General features: G+C 37.7%; 2 protein-coding genes across 2 annotated transcripts; both read right to left on the bottom strand.

The window, feature by feature from the left end:
• Window positions 1-292: 292 nt before the first annotated feature.
• LOC149042978 (uncharacterized) lies at window positions 293-3,416 on the bottom strand. The gene is made up of 2 exons (XM_089211392.1): window positions 2,741-3,416; window positions 293-2,160 (listed from the first exon to the last, which is right to left on the bottom strand). The coding sequence occupies exons 1-2, from the start codon at window positions 3,200-3,202 to the stop codon at window positions 1,339-1,341; spliced, it is 1,284 nt and encodes a 427-aa protein (XP_089067518.1). The 5' UTR covers window positions 3,203-3,416; the 3' UTR covers window positions 293-1,338.
• A 6,830-nt stretch (window positions 3,417-10,246) lies between these two features.
• LOC149042979 (uncharacterized) lies at window positions 10,247-14,774 on the bottom strand. The gene is made up of 2 exons (XM_089211584.1): window positions 14,401-14,774; window positions 10,247-12,756 (listed from the first exon to the last, which is right to left on the bottom strand). Exons 1-2 carry the CDS (start codon window positions 14,749-14,751, stop codon window positions 11,935-11,937), a joined length of 1,173 nt encoding a protein of 390 aa, XP_089067710.1. The 5' UTR covers window positions 14,752-14,774; the 3' UTR covers window positions 10,247-11,934.
• Window positions 14,775-18,312: the final 3,538 nt, after the last annotated feature.

Raw genomic sequence — 18,312 nt, forward strand, 5'->3', positions numbered from 1 at the left:
CTTTCATACTATTCGCCATACTGAATTCGATTTTATGTTACCAAAGTGACGTCAGCGGTTTTTTCGCGCAATTCGAATACCACTTTTGAGGGGAAAATGGCATAACTTTAAAAGCTTCTAAAATCGTCAATTTTATCATTAAACGTTTCAAACTTCGGAAACGTAGATTTCAAATAATGAACTTTATAGCTAGAATATAACTTCATCGTCACTTGGATTTGTATTTAATAATGTATTGCCAGCACGTCCAACAGTGTAATGTCGCTGTAAATCCACAAGCTTTAAGGAAAAGTCTGGAATGATGCTATAATAAGATGATGTCTCACATTATGTACAACAATCCTGAATGACCTTTACACTTCACTGGTGCTTCTCTTGACAAACACCTGCTCCAACTACTATACCTACTTCATCTCCTACATTTTGAACATTTCAAAAATTGTTTTATGAACAAATTTGCAATGTTATAAAGTAAGCACTGATCCTAACGAAGCATTTAAGTACCTTAGTCCTTGTGAAAGAGAGGCTGTTGAGGGCTTCTCACAGTTATGTATCGAGTCCCTAATATTAAAATCAAGCAAAGCTGTACATATTTATCACTTAGGAGAAATTGCTAACATCTCCCTGCCACTAAGTAAATACCATTTCTCCTCACTGTACGGATTTTTTAAAGCGAAATCAAGAAACCTAAACTTAAAGCTTGGTTTTACTAATGATCAAACTAACGAAGCCGAAGCTAATTTTCAATTATCAGTAAAGAGAAAACGGTTGATTGACTGAGTCAAGAAAATATCGCCCTACGACGACAAAACATGTCATAATTAGATTAATAGCGTACAGAGTTATTTAAACATCTCTGAATCTAAACACAAGCATTTTAACTTACGATTAGTCACTTGCTTCAAAGTAATTTGCATGAATCAACTAATGGTGAGCTCTGAATGCGTTTTCAAAGACGAATACGAAAAAAGGCCAATTTTATCGACCTTTGGCTTTTAAGATGTAAGTTTACTATCTATTGAACATTACATGAAAAGATGAATGTGCAGGTAAAAAGTGTTTGTACAGAGACCGCCTACTTATTTCAACTATTCAAATATGGACGCTACGTATCTAAGGTTGCTTATGACGTCGCTCTTGTGCATGTCTAAATTCTTCTGTGATAAAGATCAGTGTAACTGTCTGAGATATTAAACGTTTAGTTCAAGTTCAGCTCCTAAATGGGCCAAACTTGGAGGCACATGATGTCATTGTTAGTTGTTAGCCTTGCTCCGATGTTTTCTTGCTTTCAGTTGGCTGTGTTTCCTTTTCTATGAAAGGAAATGCACTCGCAAAAAGTCACACGTCACATTTAGCTCCAAACCAATGCTGCGTTGTAGAAGCAGGAGAAAACGAGCAGCGGTGATCCGGATTTATATACTTGTTGTGAAATTTTCCGAAATTTTTTTCATCGGGGACTCCACCTGGTTTTCCATTAAATTTACATCCGAATTGTGTGCTATTGTAACTCCTTATGTGCCAGGACACATCTTCCTGCTGTTTTGTCAGGGCGGTGCAATCAGAACAATTGATTCCTCGGATATTAACATATTCGTACATCTGGCAGGTGTCCCAGGTACCAAAAATGTCATGACCTGCCAGCTTAGCGCGTGCGTAGTCCGTATACTGCAGACCATCCGTAGAAAAGTTACAAGTTGCTCTCAGATGTGTGGAGTGATTAGCAAGATACTGCATCTGTGATAAGGATAGTCGGAACTCGTTCCAATTAACTTCCCCCACTTTAATATCAATCTCAAAGTTTTTGCCAAACCCAGTATAATTGAAGGCATTTCTCTTGGACAAGGATAACGATTGTATTAACGTCCATACAAAGTCAGGTTCAGACTGCAAGTCACAGTAAACAGAAAACCGTTCATTGCTTGAATCGTAGATGTCGTATTTTCCTGATGTCGAGGCACCGTTCTTAGCTATGTCTTTGCAGCTTCTCGGATGTTTCATCTTCTCACACCGCTGACCAGAGTATGTGTTAGGACAGGTACAGTTAAATCTGGTGCTATGAGTGTCACAAATCTCCTGACATACTCCTCTATTGAGACAAGGATTGGTGCGGCAGCATCTGTTGATGCAATGATGCTTCTCTGGTGCGTATTTGCCTCCACCCTACAGCAACATTCAAAGGATGTTTTAGCTCAGCATGCTCATAGAATTAGGGTAGCATATACTTTTTAGCACCCATCGAAAAATCTCACCGGAATCTGATCGAATCGATAACAAACAGTGCGAGCAAAGTACGTGTGCGTACAACACATAACGGGGTGCCAGAATGGAGATGAAATTTCCATTGCAAGTAGATTTGAAATGCAGTAATACAGCAATGGGTAAGCCGATGATGTCTTTATGAAATTTGTAGTCATATCTGTCCTGCCGTTCCCTTCGCATTACGACATGGCCGTTAAGAAAATAGTTTGTGAGAAAGGGAACGGATCCAATCCTCTCTCAGCCAAATCAGTTTGTTTTGGTTTTGTCTAGACCAATCATATCGCAGACAAAACGGCATGCACAAAATTGTCTTGGGCTCGGACTAACATATAACACATCTTTTTTTTAAGGAGTACCGCAAAACTTGATCGTGTGGAAATACTTATTTTATTTACGAACTTGAACATCTTGGGATATTTACTTTGTTTACGGAAGTTGATAAATAAATGAGTAAGGAATTAAATAAATAATCTTATCTCACCTTCACCGTGTAGCTTCTCACCAAATCATAATAATTTCCCCCTTGCCTCAATTTCATCGCCGCTGGCTCCATGTCTTTGTTAGCGTCGTTGAGCTCACAATTGTTTTCTTTGGACAGAGGGAAATAATTCATGGATACACACAAGCAGTCATCTTTGCACTTCAAGTAACAGTCAATGGCGTTTGGAACTGTCAATCTTTCAAACACGTGACCCTCAAGAATTTGGTTATGGATGACATCGCGATCGATAGCAAACTTAAAGTTTTGACAAGTAACTTTTTCCTGTGCCTCAGTGGAGAGGGTCAAACTGAATACAAACAGCACGACTTCGAGATATTGTACGATGCCCATAGCAATAGCACTATTGATGTGAAGAAAAAAATATACATGATTATTTAATCTGGGGTAATCTGGAACGAAATAAATAGATGTTTGGGTTTCCTGCTTAAAAGCGACCAACATTGATGGATTTTTCAAAATTAACTATGAAATTATTTTCCTTAAAGCATGAACCGTAACATTTATCTTAATTGCAACGAAAAGAAAATAATCGTTAGCACTAAAATTGCCAAAATTTTAGTCGTTAGCCGTAAGAGCCATTACCATATTGAGACCTTCTGAGTCAGTAAACGTTTTAAAAGACTGAAAAGAATTAATTCGTCTCGCTGGGAACTCGATCTTCACTACAGAATCACTTATTTGCGGAATTTTGAAAAGGAGACCTGGCAAACATTCAAGCCCAAACGAAATTGCTCCTCGACGGTTTCTGTTAGGAATACTCTTCAAAAGGAACAGTAAACGTTCCCTGCAGTTTAGCCTAAGCTGAACACAGTTTATAAAGAATTGATTGTCAGCTCTAATACTAAGCTGATTTCTCTTCATTGCTCAGGTTGAAATGGAGGGAGATATATTTGCCAATGGAACTGATATAAAAAAATACACGAACCAGTAATTGCTGATTAAAAGTATGTCGGTTCCAGTTGGTTGAATACAAAGCTAAATGTCGAAATATATCAAATCTCAGTGAAACAGCCGCTGTTATGAGCCAAAATTTTAATCGTTAGCCGTAAGAGCCATTACCATGGTGAGACCTTCTTCTAAGTCAGTAAACGTTTTAAAAGACAGTAAGGAGTGTAGTTGTCTCACTGTACAGAATCACCAATCTGCCGTAATCCGAAAATATGTTAGACAAAAACTTAAGCACAAAAGAAATTGCTCCTGAACAGTTTATGTTAGGAATGCTTCACAAAATAAGCCGTAAAAATGCACGGTAGTTTAGCTTAAGCTAAACACTCAGTTTAAATACCAAGCTGATTTCTCTTCACCGCGTAGGTTGCAATAAAGGGAGATATTCTGGACTATTCAGTCTTGATTTCATTTTAAGATTGGCAAATGGAATTGATATGAAAAATAAACGAACCAGTTTCAATTTCTCTACTGCAGTAATTGCCGATTAAAAGTATGTCGGTTACAATTAGTTGAATGCAAAGCTAATGCCGAAGTATGTCAATCTCAGTTAAACAGCCGCTGCGATGAACGTTATCAAAAAGTGTTTCATGATAGCATGTTTCTGTTTGACTTTCATGTATTAAAAAGAATCGCCTAAGTTTGAGGAGTTTTTCTTGAAATGTAAAACTTTCAAGACTTTCGTGTGTGACCTAAGAAAAAGCGTTTGAAATTAAGGAGAGATGTCAGAAGGTTTTGTGTTACAAAACGACAAAAAGAGAAACTCTACCTACCATCAATTGTTAAAAGATCCTTTTTAAACAAGGCACTTGATGAGTATGTATCCTCGACGGAATATTCTCTAAGAATGATTTGCAATGTATTTTTCCTACATTAATATTTAAAGCGGATCGCAATTTACTGTTTACCACAATATTTGAAACATTGATGAACGTATTAATGTAAGCTTTCTTTCCATCGGCGAATGAAAATATGTCAAGTCTTGCCACACCTGCTAATGGCTCAAACTTATGGCTGGTTTCTTTTCTAGTTTTAAGAAAAAGTATCAAGTACACACCAGTCGGCTACAAATCAAACAAACCTAACAAACTCTTATAATATCCGTAGACTTAAAAAAGCACTTAAACTTGAGTAAGCAAAATAACCATTTATACTCACTGGAAAGTTCTCTCTGTATGGGGCAGTTAATAATTATTTACCAAAGTAGAGGTGGATATTGATGGAGATTATCTCTATCATTTTCACCGACACTCACCCCAGGTAAACAATTATTTTAGTATATGCCTGACAGAAAAAAAACAAAGTTATTTATTTCAGTCAATAAACTGAAGAGGAGTCTGAAATTAAACTCTAGACGTGATATTTGTCTCTACGGCTGAGTGGAGCTGATTTATTACTTCCTAGCTAGCCAATCAACGTGTACGAAAAGCACTATTTTCCCGTGTGGGGAAAACTAAAATGAATTACTTACGTTCATGACTACAGCCTTATAGGATGTTTTAAAAGAGAATCGCAATGTTTTTCAAAATATTATGAGCTCTCGTCGTGTTCCATTGGGGAACATTTAGCAACCCTTTGTTTCGGTGACTATTGATGTTAAATGTTTCCAAAAAAATTGTAATTTTTGAGCTAAATTTTGAATTGGTCGATTTCAGCTCCGTTTTTCGTAGAAAAATAAATTTTGAGCCTTATTCGGAGAAATGAAGAGCGTATTTTTTTTTTTATAAGTAACGAAGAAGAACTACGTACATAAACGTGCTGGAAATTAAAAGCCTAGAATTTACTATAGCCTGTTTTATTTGGTTTTAATGATAAAATAGATACTGTTTTTTATAGAGTAGGTCACTTCAGGGTACTATTCGAATAACTAAATGTGTTATTAATAAACTTTGGTCCAGACTAAACAAATCAAGGTAACTGTACAAAACATGGTGTTCTTCGAAGAAATATCCCTATGCAAGCCACCTTTACAAAGACCGTGCAAAAGTTTGCATAAATGCAAAGCTAGATATTCGTAATATTATGAAAATATGTTCATCTTGTATGGGTTTTTGTTTTTATGGCATTTGAAGTTCTTCAAATGCAGACTGTACTGTTGTGCCTATATTATTGAAATGCCAGCTGCCGTGTTCCCACAGAAATCAAATCAAACTGCGCCTCGTAACTTAAAAGAGATTGAGGTAAATTTTCAAATAACCAAGATTCATGCAGCAATTGCCTAGAGACACACAGGTGAAAATGAGGTTTTGAAAGACTCACCGGGGAAAAACAAGGCTAAAAACCTTTTCGAAGAAATGCTTGCCAATAATTGTTCAAATTTTGCTGTTGGTTGGCCTCATTCTTTTTCTCTAGTTTTTAGCGTCTACTTTTTGCCTTCTGAGGTATCATGATGCAGTAAATAACTTTTAATCGATACAAGGCAAATGCACCCTAAATTAAATAAGAGAAAATATATTCATTAATAGGTAGCCATTCCATGCAGTATTCGTCTTGGGAATAATACTTCCGTTCGAGAGACTGTCTATTCATTGTATTGTAAGTGAATTTGACATTTCCCACGGCCTGGACAAGGAGCCTCCTTCTCCATCCCATAATGTTCTTTTGCTATTTATCAAAACTTTTCCTCTCAATTTTTAAATTTTTACGGATAAATGGAAATGTCGTGGATTTGCCAAAACCTAGAACATCATCCGAACTTCATAAGCTATTATCACTTTTCATTTCAGCTTTGGAAACATGTATGGGTAGCACATGCCTCGTAATGAAAAATTTACATATTTATCTCTAGCATCCGTTAATATTAAAAACACGCAAATATGATCAAGAAGACTATCTCTTGAAATCAAATGGAACGTGGTGTCTTCAGGGGAAGTTAATGGTAACCAAACCAACTTTATTGTCTGGTCTAAGAAAATTAAATATTTATGTTCATAAGTGGAGTGGAAAAAGAATCTCCTGATAAACCCCTCCATTGAGACAAGGATTAGAGAGGCAGCATCTATTAACATAGCAATCCTCTTTCGCGCTGAATTTATCTCCACCCTACAGGAATATAACAGGTTGCTCACATAACTTTTTTAGAAACTGTTTTGAAGGAGTACTGGAACACTTGAACAGCTTGGGATACTTACTTCATTTACGAAAGTTCATAAATAAATGAATAAGGAATTAAATGAACAATGTTATCTCACCTTCACCGTGTAGCTTCTCACCAAATCATAATAATTTCATCCTTACCTCCATTTCATTGCCGCTGGATCCATGTCTTCGTCAGCGACGTTAAGCTCACAATTATTCTCTGTGGAGTGAGGGAAACAGTCCATGGATACACACAGGCAGTCATCTCTGCACTTCACGTGACACTGGGTGGCGCTGTGGGCTGTCAATCATTGAAACACGTGACCCTCAAGAATGTGGTAAGGGACGACATCGTCATCGATTGCAGACTTGAAGATTTGAGAATTTACTGCTTTTTGCGGCACAGTGGAGAAGGTAATTTAATACAAACAGCATGACTTGGAGATATTGTAAGATGCCTATAGCAATGGCACTATATTAACGTGAAGAAAAAAAGATACATAATTATTTCATCAGATAAGCATTGGGTAATTTGAAACGAAATGAGTAGATGTTTGGGTCTCTTACCTTAAAGCGACCTCCATTCATAAAATTTCTTGAGATGGAACATTTGCTCATTTGTGGAAAATACATTGATGCATTTTTTTAAATTATCAAGGAAGTTGTTTTCCTTAAAGCACTAACGTAACATTTTTTCCAATTGCAACGGAAAGAGAAAAATTGCCAAATTTTAGTCATTGGCCGTAAGAGCCATCACCATGTTGAGACCTTCTGAGTCAGTAAACGTTTTGGAAGAAGTGAGGAGTGTGTTCGTCTCGCTGTGAAGTCGCTCTTCTCTACAGAATCACTTATTTGCGGAATTTCGAAAAGAAGATTGGGCAAACATTCAAACCCAAACGAAATTACTCCTCGACAATTTTTCTGTTAGGAATGCTCCACAGAAGGAGCCCGGCGTAACTGACGTACCCTGCAGTTTAGCCCAAGCTGAACAGAGTTTACAAATAACAACTACTTATTTTACAATTTACAACTACTAGTTTCAGTAGTGTTCTTAGCTGCGAGGATCTTTTAATTTCAAATAGTTGATTGTTAGCTCAAATGTAAAGCTGATTTCTCTTCCTTGCCCAGGTTTCAATGGAGGGAAATATATCGGCAAATGGAACTGATATAAAACGTAAACGAATCGGGTAATTGCTGATTAAAAGTATATCAGTTACAGTTACTTAAATGCAAAGCTAAATATCGAAGTATATCAAATCTCAGTGAAACAGCCACTGCGATGAACTTTATCAAAAACTGACGTTCATGTATCAACTTTGAGGAGTGTTACTTGAAACGTAAAACTTTCAAGAGTTTCCTTTGTGTCCTTAATAACAAAAGTAGTGTTTATGTGTTACAAAACCAAAACAAAAGAAACTCTACCCAGCATCCATTGTTAGAGATCCTCCTTCAGCAACCGCACTTATGAGTCTCTGCACTCTACAAAATCAACTCAAAGAATGATTTGGAATGTGTTATTCACACTTTAATATTTGAAGAGGGTCGCATTTTATTATTTACCGTAGGAGTATAGGATGGAGAATATTAATGAAAGCTCTTAAAGTGTTTCATTAGCATTTTATTAGATAGCGTGCAAAAGGATATCCTGCGTGTATCCGGCCCGTGTCTGAATATGCTTGCCAAGTTTTCCACAATGGTCTACTTGAGTATCTCTCTGAAGAGCTAGAGAATATTCAGCGCCGTGCAATAATTTTCCCAGTCTTAAGCTACCAAGAAGCTCTTAAAGAGTGCAATATTGCCACCCTCTACCAACGGCGCCAATTGCTGACGGAGCGCCTTTTCAGTGAGATCAAAGACAACACCTGCCACAAATTACATGGCCTTTTGCCGTCATGTTATCTTACTACCGTAACCTTAAGGAGAAAGCGCGCTTTTAACGTACTTTTTTGCAGAACAAATAGACTGAAGAATAGTTTTATCATGTACAACGCGGCTATTTCCTAATGGCTTTATCATGTGTGATGCAAATTTTAATATACACATATAGTATTTTTTAGCCTTTTTTATTTTATTTTTTATTCTTTTTGTATTTAGTATTAAGTAAATATTTTTACAGCCCGTAATAATTTCTATCCATGTTTTGAAAGTCACTGTGACGATTCTGTGTACAAAATCAAAAGCAAATATCTGCGGTGTGAATGAAAATCGATAGCCTGTGGGCCGTAGTAGCAGCGATAGGTGAGACTTCTTTACAATCAGGTGTTTCGAATATATTCCAGTCAAGGTTAAATTGACTTATCAAGATTGTCGCAGTTATTTAAGTTCTACATTAGCGTGATTATTGCATCAGTCAACTGCTGCTCGGAAGATGAGTCAACGCCCAGAACCTTCTAAGCTTGCATGTGGAAATGGGCACCGAAGGCTATTTTTCTTTTATCAGCGCCACGTTGTAATTGATAAGAGATGGAAAGTTTTATGTCCGTTACTCGTTCAACTTATCCATGTTTTCAAACTGGAACGAATAATTGGTCTGGTTAGGTTATTATTTTTCCAACTTGTTTTAATCATCCCAGTTTGCTATTGATATTTCACTAAGAGTTTCAATCGCCCAACGACGTATAAAGTTTCACTCATAAATTTAGAAAAATGCAGGAAAAAATGGTAAGATATCACAAAGTCGTTCTCAAACTCTGACTCTTTTCCAAAAAGATGTGCTAATAAAGAACAAAGATGATAATATGGGACACATGTCATCATTGATACTTCTTTAAATTATGTAAAGTTGTCATTATTTAAAACAGGAACCGAATGATATGAATTATCCAAGACCGCACGCCATCCATTCACAGCTTAAAAGCGTCAACTAGAGTATGAGAGACTTAGGTCAGACTTCACATTTGGAGGGTCTACTAGTCATCAAAACTGGAAGTAATAATAACATCGAAATAGAATATAACCCGAAGCAATTTTACTATTTCTCCAGGCATTATTGTTGATGTAAAGTTGTTGTTTTTTTCTTCCTGTAGTCATTCACCCCACACGAACACTCACAGCTAGGCCTTGAAATGATCGTCCGTGAAGTTGTTTGTGCATCAAAATACGGGGCACAACTCGTAAAAATACTCAGCTACAAACCAAAACGTCTAATAAGATATATTCATCCTAAAAAATACTAAAGAAATAATAAAATAACTTCCTATAACTTCAAGCTTTGACAAAAGCAAAACGAACAGGCCCACAATAGGAGAGTAAAAATTTCTAAATCATTTATTAACTGAAGAGGGTTGTGCAATACACCCAAACCGCTGCGAATCGTCAAACCTGAAATCGATTCGCGGCTAAGTGGTGTTGTGATACCGGAGTTCTGAGAAACCATCTCTTAAAACATGGAAACGCATACCGGCAGTCAATTTGTAAGAGGCTTAGAAAATATTCCGCAAGTGTCTGCGATAGGGGGTTGAAGATGTTGTCGAATCGACCCGAATCGAAGACCCGTCATACCGGATGTCGATTTGCAAGACACTTGGAAACGCATACCGGAAGTCAATTTGTAAGAGACTTAGAAAATTGTTGTCAAATCGACACGATTCAACTTGATTCGAACGACTTGTCACCACAAATGACGACCCGTCATACTGGATGTAATTTGCATCCGGTATGACGGATTGTCATTTGCTATGACGAGTCGTTCGATTTGAGTCGAATCGTGTCGAATCGTCAACATTTGCTACACTGTATAGTTTATAATATTCTGACGATAGACTTCCGGTCGTCTCACGCTTTAAGAACGTGGAAGGTTCATGTTGTCACGTTCTCGTAACATGCCACTCATTTTCACTCATTGCTTACATGCGCGCCCCTCGACTTCGGGTATGTTGAGGCACGATTCGACTTCCAGTGTGACGATTCGTCAATGACCGTTGACGAATCGCAACGCAACGGTTTGGATGTATTAGACATGTACGTTTGTGGTAAGATCTGTCTCGAAAGGGAGCTTTCTTAAATGACAATTTTGACTGAAGCCGGTTGGCGAGAAAGAGAGAGCATTTTTATGATTAAACCTCTTTTCAAATCCTTCGACCAGGTACATGGTGGACTCGTCCTCTAAGCAACAGATACAAAGTGAGCCGTTTTCAGCTCCAAAGATGTAAATATTTCTTTGTGCAAAAATATGAAAGTGGACTTCTATCATCCTGCTGACTCCTGAGATGTATTTACAAGGCTGGAGAAGAGATAGGTTTTCGAGTCATTTAACTGCAGATGTCTCTTTCGCCCTCAATACAAATACCAAACTAGTATCTGAGATCACGTAAGTTGATGAAACAGCATTCAGGCGATTAAATGAAATGTGATGCTGCCCCTTCCTATAGTTATCAAGTTGTCTACAAACAAACTTAGTGCAACTATGCAATTCAGTCTTCGTCTTAAGCTATGCAGCCTAGTTGCATAGCAACTAAGACCCCAGTTGGTCTATAACCTTGGTTGTTCTAACCCCTGAAGATAATATATTTAAATTTTTTAGCCTTTTTAGTTGAAGTTAGAATCATGTTATATCAATTGCATGTGTATGTTACAGATATAAGTTTATATAAAGGTTCGTAAGGCGTATTTGAACATATTCGTATGATAGCTTACGCATACAAGCCATGAATCATTACTAAACTACTACTACAGAGCAATTTTGTTCCTGTTTTCAAAAGGGAGCCAAGATTGCATTAGCTTTGCATTTTTGGTATAGAGAATTCGGGCTAATCTCCTACTTAAGCAATGCATAGCTAAAGACAATCTCAGATTACAACGGTTTGCTTGTTTCTCTTTGATTTCTTAATAGTTCCTGTGATATCATATTTTGTTCTGATTAGCTGTCTATATTGTTTCGGTTTGACAATACTCGTTGAAAAATCGTTCTATCAACGTCATACAATCAAACATCTTATAGGAAGCGGCTGTAACGAGACTCAAAATCAATTTCTTCGATTTCAAAAAAAAGGTTTCCGAGAAACCAAAGGTCTATGTTGATAAAAATAAAACAAATCAAAAAGCAATCACAACCAATAAAAGACAGAATCCTTAAAGAAAAGAAAAAAAAAACCTTATCTATTACTCAGAACTCATTCTAGTTTTAGCAGATTATTGGAACTTCGAATAAACTATTCATGTTTAACCCCAAACCAGTATTGCGTTGTAGAAGGATCCGAAGAGGAGCAGCGGTGATTCGTATTTATTGCTCCGGAACGATACCGTCCAAAATTATTTTCGTTGTCAACTGCTCCTGGTGACCCATCAAAATCGCATCCGTTTTCCTTGCTTTTGAAACTGTTCACGAACCAAGCACCATTAAGATCCATTCTCGTGTAGGCGGTGCAACCAGAACAGTTAATTCCACGGATGTTAATATACTCAAACAGTATGCAATCTCCACCCCAGTCACCGAATACGTCATGACCTGCCAGAGCTGCGCGTGCGTAGTCCGTATACTGCAGGCCATCTGCAGGTAAGTTGCATGTTACTCTCAGATGTGTGGAGTGATTTGAGAGAGACTGCATATGTGATAAGGAAAGGCGATAAGAGTTCCATTCCGGTTCATTGTTATTGTCATTCACAGGAAAATCCGTACCAAACCCCTTATCCTTATATGTGGCCTTATTGGCGATGGAGAACGACTGTATCAATGCCCATACAAAGCCAGGTTCTGACTGCAAGTCACAGTAAACAGAAAACGGTTTATTGGCTGAATCAAAAATATTGTATTTTCCTGATTGTGAGGCTCCGTTGTCAGCGATGTCTTTGCAGTTTCTTGGATGTGTAGTCTGACCACAACGCTTACCGGTGTATTTGTAAGAACAGGTGCAGTTAAACCTGGGGCTGCGATTGTCACAAATCTCCTGACATACCCCCCCGTTGAGGCAGGGATTCTGGTTGCAGCATCTATTAACGCAGCGATGTATCCCTGGAATGTAGCTTCCTCCACCCTAATTAAAAATGAACCTTTTTTCCCTCAAACTATTCCTTGCTTAAGGTAAAGTCAAGTGGTGCAGATATTCGGAAATAAATATATGGGAGGGGGACGTACAAAAAAGAATTGGTCTTAGTTTGCGTATATCAAATTATGGATGCACGCGGGAACTAAGTTTTAAGAGCACGAGAGAAGCGTAAGGGTTGCTTGAGTGCTCTTCAAACTCCCAAGTGCATCCAAAACTCGAGGTATAGTTAAAGCGTGAACAAATTTGGTTATAACATAGCATGCAAGTTGTGCTCGAAAAAAAAGAGTTCATTACAACTTTGTCTGATTAACTTTGTAATCGTTTTCTACCCAAAAACTATGAATAAATGACAAGGTAAAAACATGACAGGACGGATAATGCGTGCACTGTAAGTACCTCTCGTTGTCCCATACAAAGCCTTAGAAGAGTTTTCTAAGGCTTTGTATGGGACAGCGGGAGGTACTTACAGTGCACGCGTTTTCCGTCCTGTCATGGACCAAGAAATATTTTGAGACCAAATCTTTATTCAAAGAATTGTAAATTTTCTGCTCAAAAGCAGAAACGAACGAATTTCTTGCATTCAACATGCTTCAATCGTTGTTTACTAGAATTCAACGCCAGAAATTTGCGCATGTTTCTGTTAGAGATTTTGAAAATTCTGAAATTGTACGGTTTTAAAATTAAAATCTGCTATTTAACAATACTTTTAGGATATATCAACACTTACAACTGATATCAACCGTTCAAAACACGAAGTAAAAGCCTTTAAATTTCTCGAATTTACGAGATACGTGTGGTAGATTTACGCTGCTTGAGATGCCGCTGTTTACTAAAATTTACTACCCGAAAATTGCTTAGCTTTGAACTAAAAACTCTGAAAATCGTACGATTTCTAAAACAAAATATTCCATTGAACAAAACTTTGGTACATGTCAATGCTTCACAATAATATTTTCCGCTCTAAAGAAGAGTCCCCAGCGTCGCAAAGTCTCAGTTGAAGTCAGAAAACTCAGTTCTGCTTCCAGCCATAATTCTCATCGCGTTTGTAAATAAAATATTGTCAACTCTGAAACTAATTACGTCGCTCGAAGAGCTACTTGCTCATTGTTTTTTTCGAAACGAGTCTTATTCAGCATATTTTGTTTTCCTTTTGAGCTACAAAGGTCTATCTCAATCGGGATAGAACGGAAAAACAATCTTCAGTGATAGTTTTGAATTCTCGCCAGGGCTAAACTAGACGGGATTTTTAGCCGAAGTGAAACTTCACACTTCATGTTATGGATGCAATGACGAGCACTAAATATACATTAAGTATTTTGTTATATAATTAGACTTTCCATCAGACAATCATTTGGCAAAAACATGCTGTTGTATTCGGCGCGCGGGCAACAACTGCGCAATTGTATCCCGGTCGGGATACATTTGAATTTTATCAGGGGCATGTGACTAAGAATTAACCAATTACAGTCCTCGTTTGTTGAGTGAAAGTCTAGGTAGATAACAAGGATTTTTATTACGGTACCTCCCTTAGGATATAGGTAGGCCTTGCACGCGTGCTATGTTGTGATAAAAATGTAAGTGAGAAGAAAAACTAAGACAATTCTATCAACAACAAACGATTCTATCTCCCACCTTCACCGTGTAGCTTCTCATCAAATCATAATAATTTCCTCTTTCACTCCATTTCATCGCCGCTGCCTCCATGTCTTTGTTAGCATCGTTGAGCTCGCAGTTATTTTCTTTGGACAGAGGGAAATAATTCATGGATACACACAGGCAGTCATCTTTGCACTTCATGTGACACTGGGTGGCGCTGTGGACTGTCAATCTTTGAAAGACTTGACCCTCAAGAATGTGATTATAGACGACATCCTCATCGATAACAAACTTGAAGTTTTGACAACTTACTGTTGGCTGCGCCTCTTTGGTGTGAGTGAGCTGAGATATCAACAACATCGCATGTAGATAGCGAAGAACACTCATGGTGAACCTTAGAAACGTACAAATGAGATGGATATCTTCATTCCATAATTATACCGAGGCATTTAAAATTTAGTTAGTAGCAAGCAGAGTCTACTAAGAAAAAAAAGGCAAAAAATAGTAAATAGGTACGTGATCGTACTATGGTGTAAACGCGACTCGACCTCAGGTTACGATCAAGATCTTAACAAGCGCCTTAAAGTTGTCTCTTCTTTTGACGCATAAGCGATTAGGTAATGCTTATTGAGAAAGGGAGCATCGTTCTCCGGGATCGAATATCTCGGTGACTGATTAAGTAACTAATATTGAAAATTAGCCGAAATTGAAATGAGAATCTGAGGTACAGTGTGCATGGCGCACTAGATATATTTTGCTGTGTCGATAGTAGAAAAAATTAACTTTAAACTTATCGAAAAGGTCATGCCGCATGAGTTTAATTTTATTCAATCAACGGAGTAGAAATAGATTACATGTTGTCTCCCTTCAGTAGTTCAGTAACAAACTTTCGGTTTTAACTGAGTACCATCTCTCTGCACTTACCTCAAAATGTCGATTCGTTTTATGGCTTCAGTAAAATCCTTCGAGAAAGGTTTGCAGGCGAACAGATGTTGTTGAAACTTTATGTATGTCTGGTAATATCGATGCACCTTTATACTTGAAAAATAATAAAAAAAAACACAATAATGAATCAATTAAGATCATTGGCTCTGTTTACGATGTTATCTAGAAGACACCCGAAATAAACAATGGATACGATATTGCAATACTGTTGACACAGAGTGCCTCACAACTAAAAATTTGCATCTAATAACTGAAATCCGTCACATTTACAGCGGTGATCAAAATCTGATTTCCCTTTTTAAATGTCGGGATCTTTTAACATTTTTTATGTCAAAAGACCCCAACTTTTCTGGAAAAGTCAACACAGTGTCCCTCTCAACATTAGCTTTCTTTCGGCTCATATTAACAATGTTTGTTTTCTGAAGTCATTAACCACACACGAGGACCACCACAGCAAGCCATAAAAAACAATGTTGGTGGAACAAAGGTTGTTTATTGCCATCCACCGTTTCCTAAACAAGTAGAAATGAGAGCTGTCCAACATCAAATTGTAGAAACAATTCAAACTACCAGTGACCTCCTGAGCTTAAACGTACCGCAAAAACACTTATTGATACAGACAACAATAACTAAGACAGCAGTAGTGGCGTAAGTTCAGAAAGACATAACTGAAACTAAAACTGCCGTCAAACCATCGCACAGCTGGTTTGCATGCTTAATGAAAAAACGAAACTGTGTGATAATCGCGATCATTTTTCTCCGTTACAAATTTATTCTTCGCAGAGTATCCATAACCAAAGCAATCTTTCTTCGATATCGAGTTCGTTTTCATTCAAATTATATTTTTTCTCGTCCGACCCCATCAGACTCAATGAGTCAATACGTATTTCATCATTTGACCGGCAGGACCACGACAAAAAAAGATTCTACAATAAAATTGTTTCCTGTATTTATTCGAGTCTTATTAGAAGCAATGTTCTTGGAAAATGTGGCAGAATCATGCAACTGCATGGCGAAAGGCTATTCGGGAGTTTAAGATGTCAGTACGGCGACGTGTGGTAAAACGTTCCTGAAGAAAACCTTATTTATTTTCTTTTAAGTTTCTCACCAATAGCTCGATGCGTTAACTGTTTCTGTTTTGCTGAAGTTGACGTGTGGCGCCGTATGAGGCAGTAAACACATGCAGCCATTTTTGAAATTCTAATTAAAGGCAAAAATTCATTTTTTAATCGATGTTTTCCTCGGCGTTGCCGTCCTGACTGCTTAAGGTCCCTTTTGTTCTGTATGGGACGGCTAAGAAATGTACAAAGTTTTAAAACGCACGTGTTTCGCTATTGTTTTGCTCACTAGATCTTATGTTGCACTTCGTCCTCGTTTCCGTCGCCGTCGTGGTTTTTTTATAAGGGACCATAAGATCCGACGACGGCGAGGTCGTGAACTGGGGGGAATGGAGAGAGGTCGCCGTCGTAAGGCGCGAAAAATAACATTAAGAATACTCATGGAAGGCGCAGTCTGTTCCATAACAGGCTTTGGTTTATAAGTGAAAATATAGAAATTTCCAACCTAGTGATCGATACATTCTATCAAGAACACAATCACATAATAACTCAGTGGAACAATACACTGCTGAACCCTCCACTTCTTGAAAACTATGCCCGTGCGATAAATTTAAAGGAAGTGCATTACTCAATTGCTTTGGTTTTATAGACGGAGCAATAAAGCCCATTTGTCGACCCGATGAAAATCAGGGGGTCGTTTATAATAGACATAACAAGTGCATAGTCTCAAGTGCCATTCTGTTGTCTTATCTAATGGTATGATAACCAACATGTACGGCCCAGTATGTAATTGATTTAATCTGATTCGTTGCTCTTCCTTTTTTTTTTTTTTTCTTGAGGTTGAGATTTTAAACTGTACACCCTACCCTCGGCTAACTAAAACACTAATTTTTTTCCTCTTTAAGAGGGTTCCTCACGATCTGGGGCGGCATGGCTTCTCTACAACAAGAGAACCAATGGCCGCGTATGGTGACTCCGCCTATCTCCTACGTGTCCACCTCCAGGTCCCTTAAAGAGGTGCCAAAATAGCACCACAAATAGAGTTGTACAACAAAGAGTCTAAAAGTTTGTTATACAATGTAAGATTTTAGGTATAAAAACAAACAACAACGTCAAATATAAACTTGCCTGATAAATGATTTAAATGCTGAAACAAGCATTCATAGCAAAATCAAAGATATTATGAATATATTTATGCAAAATTAAGCCGAGTTAATCTTATTTTTCTGAGGTAAACATCTGCTGAAAACTTTGCATCTGCTCAAGTTGCTGCTTAGTTTGTTCCACCAATACCTTTAGCATATCCTGATGATGTTTTCTTGGTTGATCTTCCTGTTTACCCTCAACTTCAACTCGTTGCTTTTGCAGCTGCAATTCTCCTTCTTTCCACTTCTGAACGTGATCATTTTTTTTCACGCAAATATGCAATTGTGTCACCCCCACTTCTACAACTTTTTTTGCTTTGGATTCACTTCCTCCTCCTCTTCATTCCGCTGCCTTTTCTGAGTTCTTCTCAGGTTTTCTATAGCCTCTGTTTCTCATTTCCGCTGCTTTTTCGTTTTCCGTTGTATGATCGTTTTCTACGGTGTCTTCAACTGCAGCTGCGACTATTTATTCCAGAGCCTTTTCCAACTCACTCAAATGACATTCACACTTGCCTCTCTTCGTCTTTCATCTTTGTTTTAAATTTTCGCTCAGCAGTATGTATCTTTCTCTAACAGCACGCCTACTGACTTTGAATCGGGGAAGCTTGAGGCCGTTCAGATTGTTTGCAATCTTTTCCCTGATTTTGCCTTTAGAAATGCTTCCTTTTTTGTACTTAAAGGGTTCAAGTTCTAGAATTTCTTGTCACAAGCAGTTGTCATGTCCCTTGGTCCACTCCCTGTTTGATCTGAAAAACCACAATAATATCTAGCTTCAGCAATTTTTTCCTTAAACAAACTCG

Source organism: Pocillopora damicornis, chromosome 7 (genome assembly GCF_964200805.1).
Source record: "Pocillopora damicornis chromosome 7, jaPocDami1.2, whole genome shotgun sequence".
In the NCBI taxonomy this organism is placed as follows: domain Eukaryota; kingdom Metazoa; phylum Cnidaria; class Anthozoa; order Scleractinia; family Pocilloporidae; genus Pocillopora; species Pocillopora damicornis.